This window comes from Corylus avellana, chromosome 4 (assembly GCF_965113065.1).
Source record: "Corylus avellana chromosome 4, dhCorAvel1.hap1.2, whole genome shotgun sequence".
NCBI classification, from domain to species: domain Eukaryota; kingdom Viridiplantae; phylum Streptophyta; class Magnoliopsida; order Fagales; family Betulaceae; genus Corylus; species Corylus avellana.
This window is the reverse complement of record NC_142493.1, coordinates 35574741-35589949: the sequence shown is the minus strand read 5'-3', so window position 1 is coordinate 35589949 and position 15209 is coordinate 35574741. Positions and strand designations below refer to the sequence as shown.

Below are 15209 nucleotides of genomic sequence, written 5' to 3'. Positions count from 1 at the left end.
ATCAGAATATGTGTACGATTGATGAGTTTTTGTCCCTTCGTTGGGAAATTTCTTACTGAGGTAGTCGTGGGCTGGCTAGCTAAGACCTCTAGGAAAATTTGTTTTAAGGGTGTTTATTAGGCAGAAATTCAAGGTTAAGAATACGTAATAATTTAATTTCCACTCAATTCAAAAATTGTAATGGTCAGATTTAAATATAAAATACCAATTTTCACATATTATGCATTAATGGTTACAAACTATGCGACACTTAAGTTGGACTTTTTATTAAAAAGTATTAAGTTTGAACTTTTTGTTAAAAAGTAATTGTACAAAATTAAGTTTAGAAAGAAAAAAAGTTTAATTCGAGTGTATTTTTATCATTTAAAAAATTTATCTGTCATGTTTATATTATTAATTAATTAAGTCTACAGTTATTAATGAGAGATGCATTATTGTTTTAAATAATTACAATATTTTAATATTTTGTATACAATATTATCTAAAGTACAGTATAAATTTAAATTTTAAACATGCTCCAACAGTAAGACTATCAATCTTTCCAAAATTATAATAATATCAATATATATATTTATAACACAAAAGTTGACATTTTACTTTTTCTTTGTGCACATGTGTTAATTCAACGACTCGAGAGGGTAGCTTACAAATATAATATAAGCAAGAGAAAGAGAAAGAGAGAGAGAAGAATATATAATAATAAACTACAAAGAAAACTAATGTAATCTAAACAAGTAAACTAGCTAGCTTAGATTACTTGTTAAACACAAGTGCCTACTCTTACTATACCAAAATTAAAGATATAAATTATGCTTAACATGTTTTGACCCAATATTCAAAGAAGAATTAAATACTTTAGTTGGACAGCAAAATACCAGAGCAAGAGGAAGGAGGAAATGAGAAAAGAAATGCCCTAAACTTGAAACTTTCAAAATATTCATTTGCAAGGCTCAACCAATATTAGAGGTGAAGGGCGGGTCACTTCATACAAAAATACTAAACTTTGTTAAAGAATTTCATAAGAAATTAGCTTTGGGAGCAAAAAAATATATAAGTTTTCAACTTTTTTAATTAGGGGACAAGACATAAGGTAGGCCCTTCCTGCTGGAAGTTTTGTCTAAACCGCAAACTAAAGAAATTGATAGAGATTTGTCAACATACGTGGAAAGAAAAGAAGAAAAAGAAAAAAAGAAAAAGAAAAAAAAACACATATATACTTAAATATCTCATCGAACCAAAAATAAATAAATAAACATACTTTGGTCACTCTTATAATATATAAGCTCTGGCCTATGTGATTAACAAACAAAGTAGATGTCAGAGATTGCGGCATTTCACCCACCTCGACGAAAACGGCTGACGAGATGCTGTCATCAACAAGGAGAATAAAGGGTTAAAGTTTCTCAAAGAAGTACTCTCTTTGCTCATTAGGCTTCTCCTTTTAGTCTGATTGAGAATTTTATGTTTAATTATACTGTTTTTAACTCTTGCAGGCCATATTAGGATGCCGGCAGCCCTACACGTGGCATTTTACAGGATGCATACGTGGGAGGATGTAATGCGAAAGTAGGAAGGAACGTGAGGGATTAGAGTCTTAAATAATTTATAAATTCATTAGCTATGTTCACTTTGATTAAAATATTTGAGATTTTTGTTCACAAGAACATTTCCTTGGTGGACCAGCAAGCCCATTAAGTGCCTGTGTGATGGCGATTTCTCCACATGGTTCATGGTGAGAATTCGCCAACCTTATTCTTTTCTCAACCTAACACAGCACAACTTTTGTCCAAGTTAGGAATATACTTTAAATAGTTAATACAAAAATGATTAACTTTAATTCAAGTAGAAAATTAAGAATTGAGATATGTTGCCGAATTTTCTGGAATTTGGGCAATATGCTTGAGCAACCATTCAGGTTGGTCACAGTATTGAACCCATCTGCTCGGACACCCTAAAGACGGACTCCCTAAAACAATTCCAGTCCGAAAGTTAAACCAATTTGATAGCCGCATATCTATGCCATGTAGGAGTTAGGGTTAAGCCATCCTAATTCAGGTTGAGTTGATCGATCCTCCTCACGATGCATCTTATTCATCTATTGTCACTATAGGTTTGCTTTCCCCTCTAGGTGGAAGGCAGCCAATATTATTTTTTGTTCCTTCAGTGTTCCCTAATATTCAAAATATGGTCGGATCATCCCTCAAATATAAGGAAAAATCTAGTTTGGCGGGTCGTGGTTGATGCAGATGAGAATGACTGTCCCGTTTGGATTTGGTCCTGATGATTGGTTGAACCCTTCCCATATATGCTTCACCGACGTATGAGACGACAATTCATTTTCTCTCATTTCCTTCAAAGCTATGATTAGAATTTTCTCTTGAGATTTGGACAACGCATCCATGATCTCATTTAAAGATGTCTCCATATTTTGGGAACCAGCCGCCATTTTCTAAAACCCTTCCTTTAATTCTTGTAATTTGGATTTCAAGCTTTTCAATCCTGTCTTTATTAGAAGCCATGCTTAATTTGATACCACGTTTAATAGGAGCCCACAACGATAAACAAATTTATTAACTAAAAAAGTGCTCCACTTTGGGTGGGAGATAAACCACAAGTCTTTGATTGATTAGAATTCACAATGAAAATCATATTTCTCATACGCACTCTACTTAATAACTAGAAAGAGAACAAGATAACTACAATTAAAATCTATAGAGACTTGTGGTTAATTTAATTATCTCCCACCCGAAGTGGAACACTTTTTCAGTCTGTAAATCTATTTATGTTGTGGGCTCCCATCACAATGAGCAGGCCATAATAAAACATGCCTACCAAAGCGCCGCATGCACCATCAAATCATAATGTGTTTTAGCTGTTTATCCTCCTTTAGGGTGACTCATACCGCAATAACCTGACCAATGATAATGCATTATTAATCTAACTTTCGAAAGGAATTAGAAACCCAATACTGCAAGAGTTTCACACTTTTTTTTTTTTAGTTGATGGTTATGAGATAAGGAAAAGAACAATTCTTGTAACTTTATATATATATATATATATATATAGCGCTAGCAATGCAGCCACTTTAATTTTGACGTTGACTATTAAAGCCAGGACCTTTTATTATCAATGAGGAATCCTGTGGCCTAGTATAAGATAGCTCCATGGCCACCCAGCCAACAAAATGGACTGAAACGCATTGATTATCGGTTAGCAAGTCCCGTGAACCCTTGCTGGGTAAATGGCCTGAAACATTTAATTTGATGCGAACAAGAAGTGCTTCTCCATATTTCACTAGAGATGTGACAATATATATATATATATATATATATATATATATATATATATATATATATGTTGTTAAATTTAATATGAACGATGAAATAATTCTTTTCTATTTTAAGATCTTGCTCTCGTTTTTAATGGATCAGAATAGATTTTATATTGTTGAATATTCTAACATATATAATGAAGTATTATGACTGGCAAAATCGTTTCAAGAGAAAGATTATGCAGCAGAAACAGCCACTGCCCAGCTTAAATAGGCCTACCAAATGTCATGAGGTGAGGGGCAAAAGCACCCGAATCCAATGATTCCATAAGTGACTCATTCACATCAACCATTTAGTTCCACATGGGCAAGTTGTTTCTAACATTTAAAAGGCTGCAAAAATGCACAACAAATTCAAAAGCTATGGAGAAGTAGTGTGAAGTAGTGAAAACTGAAAAGGAAAGGGATTTGGATCACTTAGTCTTAGACAAAGGAAAGCAGCACCACATGGCACCCATGAGCAAGCACACGAATGCTGAAAACTTTTTCTATTACACGTGTCATAGTTGACAATCGGCACAGTGGCTGGCGTAGGGAGCACCTCCACTACTTGTGAACCCCTCAACTAGATGACGAAAGCATCCATCGACCGAGCCTTTTTGAAATTTCATCTCCAGCAGCAACCTCTTTAAATTTGCTAGTAATTTGAAAATATAATTGAAAAAAAAAAAAGTCTCTTATAAGGTTTACTTATCTGAACAGGTGTCGAGCACCTGAAACTTTTCTGCAATGAAATGGATCGGCCAAGTTGGTCACAATCTTCAAGCCAGGCAAATGGTTGTTTCAATCATTGTTATTTCAGTAAAAGAAAAGGGATAGCACCACCAAATAGAAGGAAGAAACACAAAGCACTCCACAAATCATAATCATGACATGCAACATCAAATGGATATATAAGAAACTAAATTGACGGTGGGGAAATAACCAAGTGGTCAAGTTATTGTAAAAGAAGAATCTTCGGATGGAATGGGTCCTAATTTCTAGTATATAGGCAAAAGCAATATTGAAGCAACTCTACAATTATTTTTTATTTTTGACAGAGTTTTCTTTCAACCTAATTTATAATAATGACATGTATTCTTTAAACATATAAAAGTCACATATTTTTTTAATAGTATAGACAAATTTGGAAGAATTTTTAATAGCATCTCATATGTTATTAAAAAATTATGTATTTTTCACATGTTAATAGACATATGTCATTATTATAGATTAAGTTGAAAGAAACTTTTTTAACCCAATTTAAAATAAAACTATGCCCTTTTTATTTGGGTTGTGCTATTTGTGGCAATCCATTACACTTTGTTGACGTGGCAATGTTATTTTTTCACTACATTAGCTATAATTGTTTTAATTTAATACATTAAAGTGACAAATTATATATATATATATATATATATATATATATATAGACAAGACTTGAAGAAATTAATCTAATTCAGTTTAAAGGAAAATAATATAAAAAATGAATCGCTTGCTATGTTGCAGATCGGACAAATTTAATTCGACAATCCAACATTATTGATGGGGCAGATAAGGTACAAATTGGTTCCAGGTACTCATGTTGGAAAACCATGGGGTCATAAACATAACTTTCTCCCCAGCTTTTTCTGTTTCTTGTTAAAAATATATTTGTAAAAGTAACCTCATATAAAGGGCCGAGAATTATGACTATCAATGATGAAGACTGGAAAGCGAGGGGGCTTGCCGACCAATATTAACACATGATACTATCGCCGAATGGAAATCAGAAAGGCCTGTCGTCATTAATATTGCAAACCAGATGGCAGCATTAAGCACAGCAATAGTTGTCCTGCACTCGCTTCTGTGCAGCTGCAATGTATCGGAACCAATCTGGTTTGAATTTTTAATTACCATATTTTAGAATTCTCTTTAAATTTATAAATTTTAACTGTTTATATTATTTAACCGTCTAAAATAAATCATGTTTTAATTTTTAATAATGAAATTTAATGAAGAAGTTACCAAGAAACATATATAGGTTTAGTAACTTATTCATTAAATGCTGAAATATAGTTTATTTTAGATGCTTAAATGATATGAACGGCTGAGATTTATGAATTTGAGAATTTCAAATTTTTTTAAAAAAATTAGGAGATCTCAATCCATTCTGAGATTGCATCCATAATATGTATCAAGGATTTAAATGCTGGTACACATGAGCTTTATGAAATGCATACTCGCATTGAATATGCAAGTTGAAAGTATTATGTGTTCTTAATTATTGATGTGACTCCATTTCTATATCCGGAAAAAGAAATAAAGCTAATAGCATATAAATTCAAGAGGTTTACCCTGTAGTTTTATAAATGGAGGAATGGCAAGTTTCCAAACGTTGGCTTCAACAACAGTTTCAGTAAAAATCTGAAAGAATTCGCTGTATATCAAATAACAAAAGAAGTCTATTACATTTTGTTGAGTTAGAAAGTTTTATTTAAAAGGGTTCTTTCTGAGGACACAAATTTGCTCCATATTAATTTGGAGGAAATTTTTAGCCATGGGCTTTTTCTAGTGGAAAATTTGGTATGGACCGTACTGACGGTCAAAGAGTTAGTGGAGAAGAAGGAGATTCAGAATAAGACCAGCAAACTTGTCTAAAACTTTTGCCCTAGTTATAAATTTGGAGAGTCCTTCTGAACCTTGGATATCAATAAATTTGCCACTAAAAAAGCCCATGGGCCAATTGGGCCTGGGTTATCCTTTCTCTCTCTCACACACCCAAGACTGAGACTCCTTGCTCCCCGTCCTGTAGAAAACCACCTTAAAATTAATTTTTATGTGGCCATCCGAACTTGCATGATTTTTTACTGTGTTGAACAAAAGGAGTAAAGTAATTTTTTTATTTTTTATTCATTTTTGTACACTGATCAGGGTGCATGTTGTAAAAATTTGTTTGTAAAATTTATTTATAAACCTAGCATTCCTCTTAATCAATTATCCCGTCTCCCTACTGAGGAGCTAGGCCGACTTGGGAAGAGACATGAATGAGAAAATGGCATGAAAAAAAAAAAAGAAAAAAAAAAAAGGCAGCTGTTGATGTAATCTGAAGGACGGTCGTGATTACTTGGACTGATACCGGAAAGGAGTGAGCAAGCTCTCCTGCGGATCTCCGATGTAGTTTCTCCCAATGCGAGTTTGCGAAGGAATGCTCTAGGCAGGCCGAGACATCCTGGGCTTTAAAGCCCATATTCTTTTCTCTTTTTTTTTCTGAGCAAATACAAACAAAAGCCCATGATTCAGATGGATGTAGATGGGCTGGTTCAGTTTTGAGTTCCAACTTCCACGTTTACGTTAGAATTTAGAGTAACGTGGGCATCATTTTGCATACAAAGCTTTGTGCCATGATGTGACCGTCCCTGCCATCTCAATCAATAAAATCATCAGATTAAGTGGTTACAATTACTTCCAACCACCATGCGTGGTGGTTGTGCTCACCATGTCTCGTTCTTTGAGAGTAATTGCAACTACTCATATAATGACTTCGAAAATAGTGCAACTACTTTTATCACCGTTTTACCTTTAACAGTATTCATATTTTAGCTAACAAATATTTAGCTTAAATTAAGTTAAATGACATATTAATCTTGTAGTGAAACTTTTGTAGTCGTCCGTTTCTTATTTACAGATTTCGTTCGGTTCACGGCAATACTTTTCCTTCGTGGTGGTTACAGCCTTTAGTATTTTGGGCACGTCACTGATTTCCTTTGCTCTTTTTTACCGTCTCTTGTGACCATTAAAAAAGCTTGGATCCTAATTCTATTGCCAACCAATTATTTTCTTTCTTATATTGCTTTTTTTGTTTTTTGTTTTATTAAAAAATAATCTTTTACCTATTTTTGGCTGCCCAAAGTAAATGCTATGAGGAATGATGGGTCACTCATAATGAGAGTAGTGAGATGGATATTCAACATTGAATGTTATAGCTATGTTTGTTAATGGTTTTTATAATTTTTTTTTAATTAAAAAATTATTTTAATGTGACATAAAAATGAAAATATTTTTAATTTTTAATTTTTTTAAAAAAGAAAAACAATATGAATTTTTTTTTTTTTTTTTTAGCTTATATGTATATTTGTGCAAATTTGGTTTCTGCCTGATATGACATTTTCACATCGGCACGTAAAATCGCTGTATGTACGTAAAATGCTACGACTGGCTAGCATTTCTCTTTTAGAAGCTTCTTTTTCTTCACCTAACGAATTCGTACGAGTTCTTAAGAGGCGTCCAAATGTCTGTTGCCACAATATCTTGTTGAACACTTTTCTTTGTTAGAGTTTGGGCTTGGATTTGGGCCTACATTAACTAAACCAGAAACCGTCTTTTCAAGTTGCTCACCAACCCTTAACTAATGCGATTAATGTTTGCGACCTCCCAGGTCCCAAGACCCCAAAAGAAACAAATTTACGAACCTCCGAGGCCTCAACAAAAAAGGATAAAATTGTATATAATTTATTTTTTTAGCTGACAATAAATTTATTTTTTGAGGCCTTTAGTTTACAATAATTGAATTACAACACTTTCCAATATGACATTTACCTTTGGAATTCCATTATAAGGTGAAACTAACAATTTACTTGGGTCAGACCATTCTTAATTTGTGCCACTCTTTTTGTTAGGGATGTCAAAAATTATCGAAAAATCGGAACCGGAACTAGGAAACTATAAAATCGGAAACCGGGAAACCGGGGTCCCGGTTTGAAAAATTCAAAAACCGGATACCCCAGTTTTGGTACCCGGTTTTTTGTACATAGTTTTTACCGGGAATACTGGAACCGGATTTCCATTTTATTTAATAATATATATATATATATTTTACACTTAGGTTTAGGTTTAGGGTATTTTAAAAAATTAAATTTTTATTTCTAAGGCCCAAATAGGCAAAAACATTGATTTTTTTGGATTTTTGGACTTTTTTAGGTTTATTTTTTAATTATTTAGAACAATCATAACAAAGCCCCTTTAATTTAGACAAAGAGACTAATAAATTTTTTAAAAAATGGGTCAACTTATATTAAAAAAAAAAAAAAGCTTATTTTAGGCCCAATACTTAAAATAAGCCCAGAAACCAATTTAAAAAAAAAAACCGGTTACCAGACCGGGTAAAACCGGAAATGGCCGGTAACCGGGACCCCGGTTAATCGGGGTCCCGGTTCCGGTTTCGGTTTCTCAAAACCAAAAACCAGGGTACCCCGGTTCTAGTTTCTGATTTTGGCCAAAAATCATGAAACCGGACTAGGTTGACACCCATACTTTTTGCCCATTGCTTCATTGTTTTGTGGTTCAAGGTTTGCTATAATTTTATTAGTTTTATTTTGGTCCAACACTATTCTCTCTTCTTCTTTTTTTTGTTTTTTTTGGTAAGTCCTACACTATTCTCTTAATCATACACTCAAATATTGATGGTATTTCTACTCTATGATGAGCATTCCCCATTGAACTTTGGTTGAATTGGAATCTCTTGAAATTAAGCCATCTGAATTTCATTTAAATTAAGTTTTTCAAATTTTACTAAAATTTGAATTGCCTAAGAGGGGATGCGAGGCTTATTTATCTCGGACATCTTAGAGTGCAGAACTTACTGGTTCGAGACAAGTAAGCCCTACAAGCTCTATCTTATGGTGCTCGAATTTTAATGAAATTAAGATAGCCCAATTTCAAGATATCCTTGTCCACTATAGTTAACTAACTTAACTCAAGTCGATATCATATCTTAGATATTAATATACAATAGTCTTTTAATTTAGTGATATTTATTATTGTACTAATAAGACAGATTGAGTTCAAACTATGATAAATTCGAGATATGGTATTAAGTTATTATTATTATAATAATATTCTAACACAAGCAAAATAAGAATGTAACCATATCTTGTGGGAAATTTCCCAATAAACTTGTTAAAAAAAAAAAAAAAAAATCTATACACAAAATTGGCATGTATCCTAAAGTTGAAAACCCATTTCAAGAGTTAAAATCTAACCATAGTTAGGTTCCAACCAATCAGAAAATAGAGGCTCGGTTTAGATTAAAAAAAAAAAAAAAACACACATTGTACACATAGAAAGCCCATGCTATCGTTTTACTTTGTGATTTGTTATTTGGGAAGCCTGTCCATATATTTTTGAGAAGTTTTGACAAAAGGTCCAGTTTTGGGGATTTTTTGGATTTGGGTGAGAAAAGAGGGGGCAAAAAGAGAAAAAGCTGGTGATGGAGGTTTGTCCATGGTGGCTCTGTGATTCAAATTCTTCAACCAATACAGCTTCTATTATTAGGTAACCTAACTCGCCTCTCTGAAATTGAAAGTTAACTGTATCGATAGCCTGATCACTGATTCTAGGGTTTCATTTCTGAGTATTAAAATTAGGGTTTTGATTATTGAGTTTGATTGTTTAACCTTGGCTAGAGTTTAAATCACGTAGATCCAATAATGATATTATAGTCTTTGATTTTAATTATGATTGCGTGCTTCTTAATCTTTGTTTCTGTCCCTGTGTGATGCATATTTGTTGGAAGTAATTAATGGCTCAGTAGTCATGTTGAGGTTCAGGAAAGAAAAATAGTACAAAGAAATAAGTTGTTATTGCAATTGAGCTTTTGCGAGTTCAGATATCTTCCAAGCATGAGCTTTTGTTGCTTATATCGCGGTTGCATGGTGGAAATGATAATCTGGAAAAAGGTCTTCCTCCCTTCCCAAATTTGACTGGGACTTGTTAGTTTTATTCTTTCAATTTAATTAGTTTTTGTTTGTTGTTGTAATTTGATTCGATACATAATGGTTTATTTTTTATTTTTTATTGTAATTTGATTTGATACATAATGGTGTGCTCATTACTGTTTGCCTGTTTTCATGCTTTTTATATGGTGGCTTTCTTACTTCAGTTCACTTTTGTCAAATAGGGGTTTTACTCATTAGGCAGATCCATTTGGGAAGTATGAGAAAACCCAGAATTCGTTGAATAGCTGGCTGGCGGAATTTTTTTAATAAGTGGCAGCCTTGTTGTAATAAGAGACAAAGAAGGGAGTGGAGGATATAGGCAAAGGAGATGGAATGCAATAAAGATGAGGCTGCTAGGGCGAAAGAGATTGCTGAGAAGAAGTTTAAGGCGAAGGACATTTTGGGGGCAAAGAAATTTGCTTTGAAGGCCCAAAATTTGTTTCCGGGGCTTGAGGGTGTTCCCCAAATATTAGCAACGCTTGATGTGTATATTTCTGTGGATAACAAAATAAATGGAGAAGCAGATTGGTATGGGATACTTGGTGTGGATCCACTAGCCGATGATGAGTCAGTGAGGAAGCAGTATAGGAAGTTGGCTCTCATGCTTCATCCTGATAAGAACAAGTCTATAGGAGCTGATGGGGCGTTTAAGCATGTTTCTGAGGCATGGAGTTTGTTGTCTGATAAGGCTAAGAGAGCAGCATATGACCAGAGGAGGAACGCAAAAGCATTCCAGAAACTTTCTACTCCAACTGGGGGTTCCTCAGCACCACCAGGGGGGAATGGTTTTTACAATTTTACCAAAAGTACAACTTCGAATGTGAGAGCTCACAAGAATACCAGCCGGGCAGGTCACTCTTCGACTTCTGCTGCATCTCATAAGTCGAGAGCCAATACCTTTTGGACTGTGTGCCATCGATGCAAGATGCAATATGAGTATTTGAGAGTTTACCTTAATCATAATCTCCTATGTCCCAATTGCCATGAGCCATTTTTCGCAATAGAAACAGCTCCACCTCGTTCTAATAGTTCTAAATCATCCACCCAATGGAATAGTTCCCAGCAGCAGCGAAGCTCAAATCATCAAGCAGCTAGCAAAAACACAGTTAATTCAGGAAGAAACAATGTGACGTCATCAAATGTTGGAGTAGGGGGGTTCAGTAGTCCTGATTCACATAACCAGACCAACTTTGAATGGGGTCCATTCTCCCGAACAGCTGGTGCTTCAACTGCTGCTCAAGCTGCAAGCATGGTTCAGCAGGCATATGAGAAAGTGAAGAGAGAACGTGAGGAGGCACAAGCAGCCACAAAAAGGGAGGAGGCCTTGAGGAGGAAGCATTTCTCTAAGAAGATGGGTGGTGCTTCATCCAGTGGGCACTCTGGTTCTGCAAAGAGAAGAAAAGGCATGGATGATGTTGGTACAAGCAGCTATGGAAGGGATGTTGCAAATCAAATGGGTTTAGGAACTGGAGGATCTGGAATAGCTGACACATCTGGATCTAAACCAGCTAATTCTGAAATATTTAAGGTAGCTGGAATCACTAAGCCCAGCAGCGTGAGGGATGTTTCCCAGCATGAAATCCGGAATCTAATGATGCAGAAGGCTAGGATGGAAATTCAAAAGAAACTGAATGAGTGGAAGTCAGTTAGTGTTGATAACCATGCAGTCAAAGAAGAGGAAATCGGGAATAAGAAATCAAATGAAAAAGGAGAACAATCTTTGGAAAACAGTGACATGCCTGGTCAGAACAAGTCTGGCATGTCAGTGGATAAGAAGATTGGATCCTATGCCATCAGGTCCTTTCCTGGCACTTCTGGTGCCAATACAGATGCAGAAACCTTGGAAACATTGTCGATTAATGTCCCGGATCCTGATTTTCATGATTTTGACAAGGATCGAACTGAAAGATCTTTTGGAGACAATCAGGTATGGTCTGCATACGATGATGATGATGGGATGCCTCGATATTATGCCATGATTCATAACGTGATTTCTTTGAATCCGTTCAAGATTCGAATAAGTTGGCTTAACTCAAAAACTAACAGTGAATTGGGGCCCCTAAACTGGGTTGGTTCTGGTTTCTCGAAAACTTGTGGGGATTTTAGAATAGGCAGACATGAAATTAATAACTCCCTTAATTCTTTTTCTCACAAAGTTAGGTGGACAAAAGGCACACGTGGAGCCATTTGTATTTATCCCAGAAAGGGGGATGTTTGGGCTCTTTATAGAAATTGGTCCCCTGACTGGAATGAGTTGACATCCGATGAAGTAATTCACAAGTATGACATGGTGGAAGTGCTGGAAGACTATAAGGAAGAACTAGGTGTAACTGTTACTCCCCTAGTTAAAGTGGCTGGTTTCCAGACAGTGTTTCACCGGCATTTGGACCCCAGAGAAATTAGGATGATTCCAAGGGATGAGTTGTTTCGGTTCTCCCATCATGTCCCATCGCACTTGCTAACTGGTCAAGAAGGTCCTAATGCCCCAAAGGGTTGCCGGGAGCTGGACCCAGCAGCTACTCCACTGGAACTTCTTCAGATAATAACTGATGTTAAGGAACAAGAGATTGTAGAGGATGAGGTTATACTTAAGACAGACAATGTAGTGGATAATGTTGAAAAGGCCAATGGCAAAGAGATGACAGAAAATCTTGATAAAGTTCGGGAAGAAGAGGAGGGGGATTCCAAAAGTATCCAGGAAGTAGAAATTGTGCAGGATACGGAAGAAAAGAAGAAAGACGAGGGAATCGAGCATGCCGAAGAAAAGGGGGTTAGTTGAATTTTGATATTTTTCATCCGATGTTGATATAATTTATTGACTTGGTATAAAATTGGGACAAACTGATTCATCATTACGAGCATCTTTGTCTGAACAACGCACTGAAGGTCTCTGGTTCAAGTCCAGGGGACTCCATCAAAGCTCTGCCTGACCCTCAATCTATATATGGCACATCTCACTTCCTGCTCATCTGGTGAACTCAAGGAAATCAAATATTTAAAAGCCTCCAAGATTTCATGGTGTGCGTGATCTGATAGAGGTGGAGGCCTGGATGTTAAAAATGGAGAAGGTATTTGTATTTCTTGAGTGCAACGATGAGAGAGTGAGATTTGCTGCATATATGTTAAGAGGGTCACGGCTGAGCTAATGGGACTTCGCAATTTCACTTGAAATTATGTGGGGAATCCCCTCCTAATAATCCTAAACTCTCAATTATCTGTGCAACTTGGAGGTGATTAGTAGGTGAACTTACATGGTACTTGGGAGTTCAAGCAGCTCGAAGTTGCTACCTCTAGTGATATACCAAATGGAGCTTCTTTCAACGGTCTGGAAGCTGAATACAACTCCTCCCAATAACTAATTTGTTCCTCGACGAAGATCTATTTATCAGCTAAAGTTCGTCAATAATGAGCCTGACAATGAGCTTCCACTTGATCTCTTTTATTTCTACTCGCTCTGTTTTTTTTTTTTTTTTTTGGACTGTTAAATTTCATGGCCCTTCATACTTTTCTGTAGAGTTCTACTGTTCTGTTTAGAGATCAAACGATAGCATAAATTTTGAGTTGAAAGCTGCCATCACGGTATGAGATTTTGGATGTTAATCATTTAGTTCTGGCTTTCATTCTTTCTGTTTGTGTGACAATATCATGTTGAAAATACATAAATTTTATTTCTGTCATTGTTTTTCTTTTCCCTCCCCCTCCTTTCATTGCTTTGGCTACTTCTGCTAGTTTATTTACTGCTGTATGCCTGTTGGAAGTTGGACTTTATTGGAGAACGACTTTGCAATGTAATGCTAATGAAAGTACTTCTTTTCCTTGGCACCGCATATTGTCAAGAGGCGTACCTTTAAACCGTGGTTCGAAGGAAGGACACGTTACTTATGGTTTTTTATGGGAGTTGTGTTCTAGTAATCATCTGCATGACTGCGTCTAATTTAACTTTCTCTATGTCATTTGTTTTTTTTTATTAATGTATATGGGCGTCCGACATATTGTGACACTGAGAAATCAATCTTTTAAAAAGAAAGAAAATTTTCAAAAATGGCTTGAGCCAATTGGATATCTTGCCGTTACCAAATGTATTTCTTATAGGCAGTACTACACCTTCGTCGAAACATCGTGCGTTGCAACAACTCTTGGATAAAGTAGATGCAGAATGTTACTGTGGGTTTCTTTGACTGAATTTGGGTGCTGGTGTCCTGTTTGCCACATGATTCACCACCTTAAATGGACATAATGCTCGCGTGTGCAGGCTCAAGCTTGCTGGCGGAAAAGAAATGGAGAGAGTGAGGTTCTGGGGAATTTAGGCGGTGTGGGTAGGCGTGGGCAGATTAACCGGTTACCGATTACCGACTAATTATCGAATTTAGCCGAACCGATAGTAACCATAACCGATAGTTATCGGTCGGTAATCGGTTAAAAATTTTATACCAATAAGCTTATCGGTCGGTTAATAATTTTTTATCGAAAAACCGATGTGACCAATAAGTTTTTAAATTTTTAATTTTTAATTTTTATATTTATTTTTTTATTATTTTTTTTTTTTTTAAAAAAAAAAAACTTCAATAAGCTATTTTAGCCAAAAATAACTAATTTTTAATAAGCTATTTTAGGCTTTAGCCCAACAAAACGTATTTGGGTCTCCAAAACAATTAATTTTTTACCCAATTAGCAACCAGTTAAGCCCACAAAAGCCCAAACCGATTTAACCGACCGGTTAACCGATTACCGATATAACCGATAATTTTCGGTTAATATTTCTTATCGGTCGGTAATCAGTTAGAATTTGGTTAACCGATAGCTTATCGGTTAACCGACCGATAAGCCCATTAACGGAACCGATATGACCGATACCCAGCCCTAGGTGTGGGGATGTAAGGGTGGCAGTTCACGTTTGGGTGTTGTGTCATGTCAAAGTATTGGTATATAGACTATATAAGTCAATCATAATCAATTAAATTGGTCAAACCTTTTAACCATAATTTATTAATTTTGTATTGGACACATTTAATGAAATTGGTAATTACGTTTTCATTGTCGCTCTAAAAGAGAAGAGACCTCTTTCAAAAATAAAAAAATAAAATAAAAGAGAAGAGACCAATTCTCAGTCGTAAAAGAAAATTCCATAAACAGTTGCCAGATTA

The 15209-nt window shown here is 35.4% G+C and overlaps 1 protein-coding gene across 1 annotated transcript; it reads left to right on the top strand.

Moving 5' to 3' along the window:
* The first annotated feature begins 9458 nt into the window (after nucleotides 1-9458).
* Nucleotides 9459-13742, top strand: LOC132178886 (uncharacterized). The gene is made up of 2 exons (XM_059591462.1): nucleotides 9459-9622; nucleotides 10248-13742. Exon 2 carries the CDS (start codon nucleotides 10394-10396, stop codon nucleotides 12842-12844), a length of 2451 nt encoding a protein of 816 aa, XP_059447445.1. The 5' UTR covers nucleotides 9459-9622; nucleotides 10248-10393; the 3' UTR covers nucleotides 12845-13742.
* Nucleotides 13743-15209: the final 1467 nt, after the last annotated feature.

Excerpts from the sequence above, each read along its gene's own strand:
- LOC132178886 (XM_059591462.1), top strand. The coding sequence starts at position 10,394 with ATGGAATGCAATAAAGATGAGGCTGCTAGGGCGAAAGAGATTGCTGAG.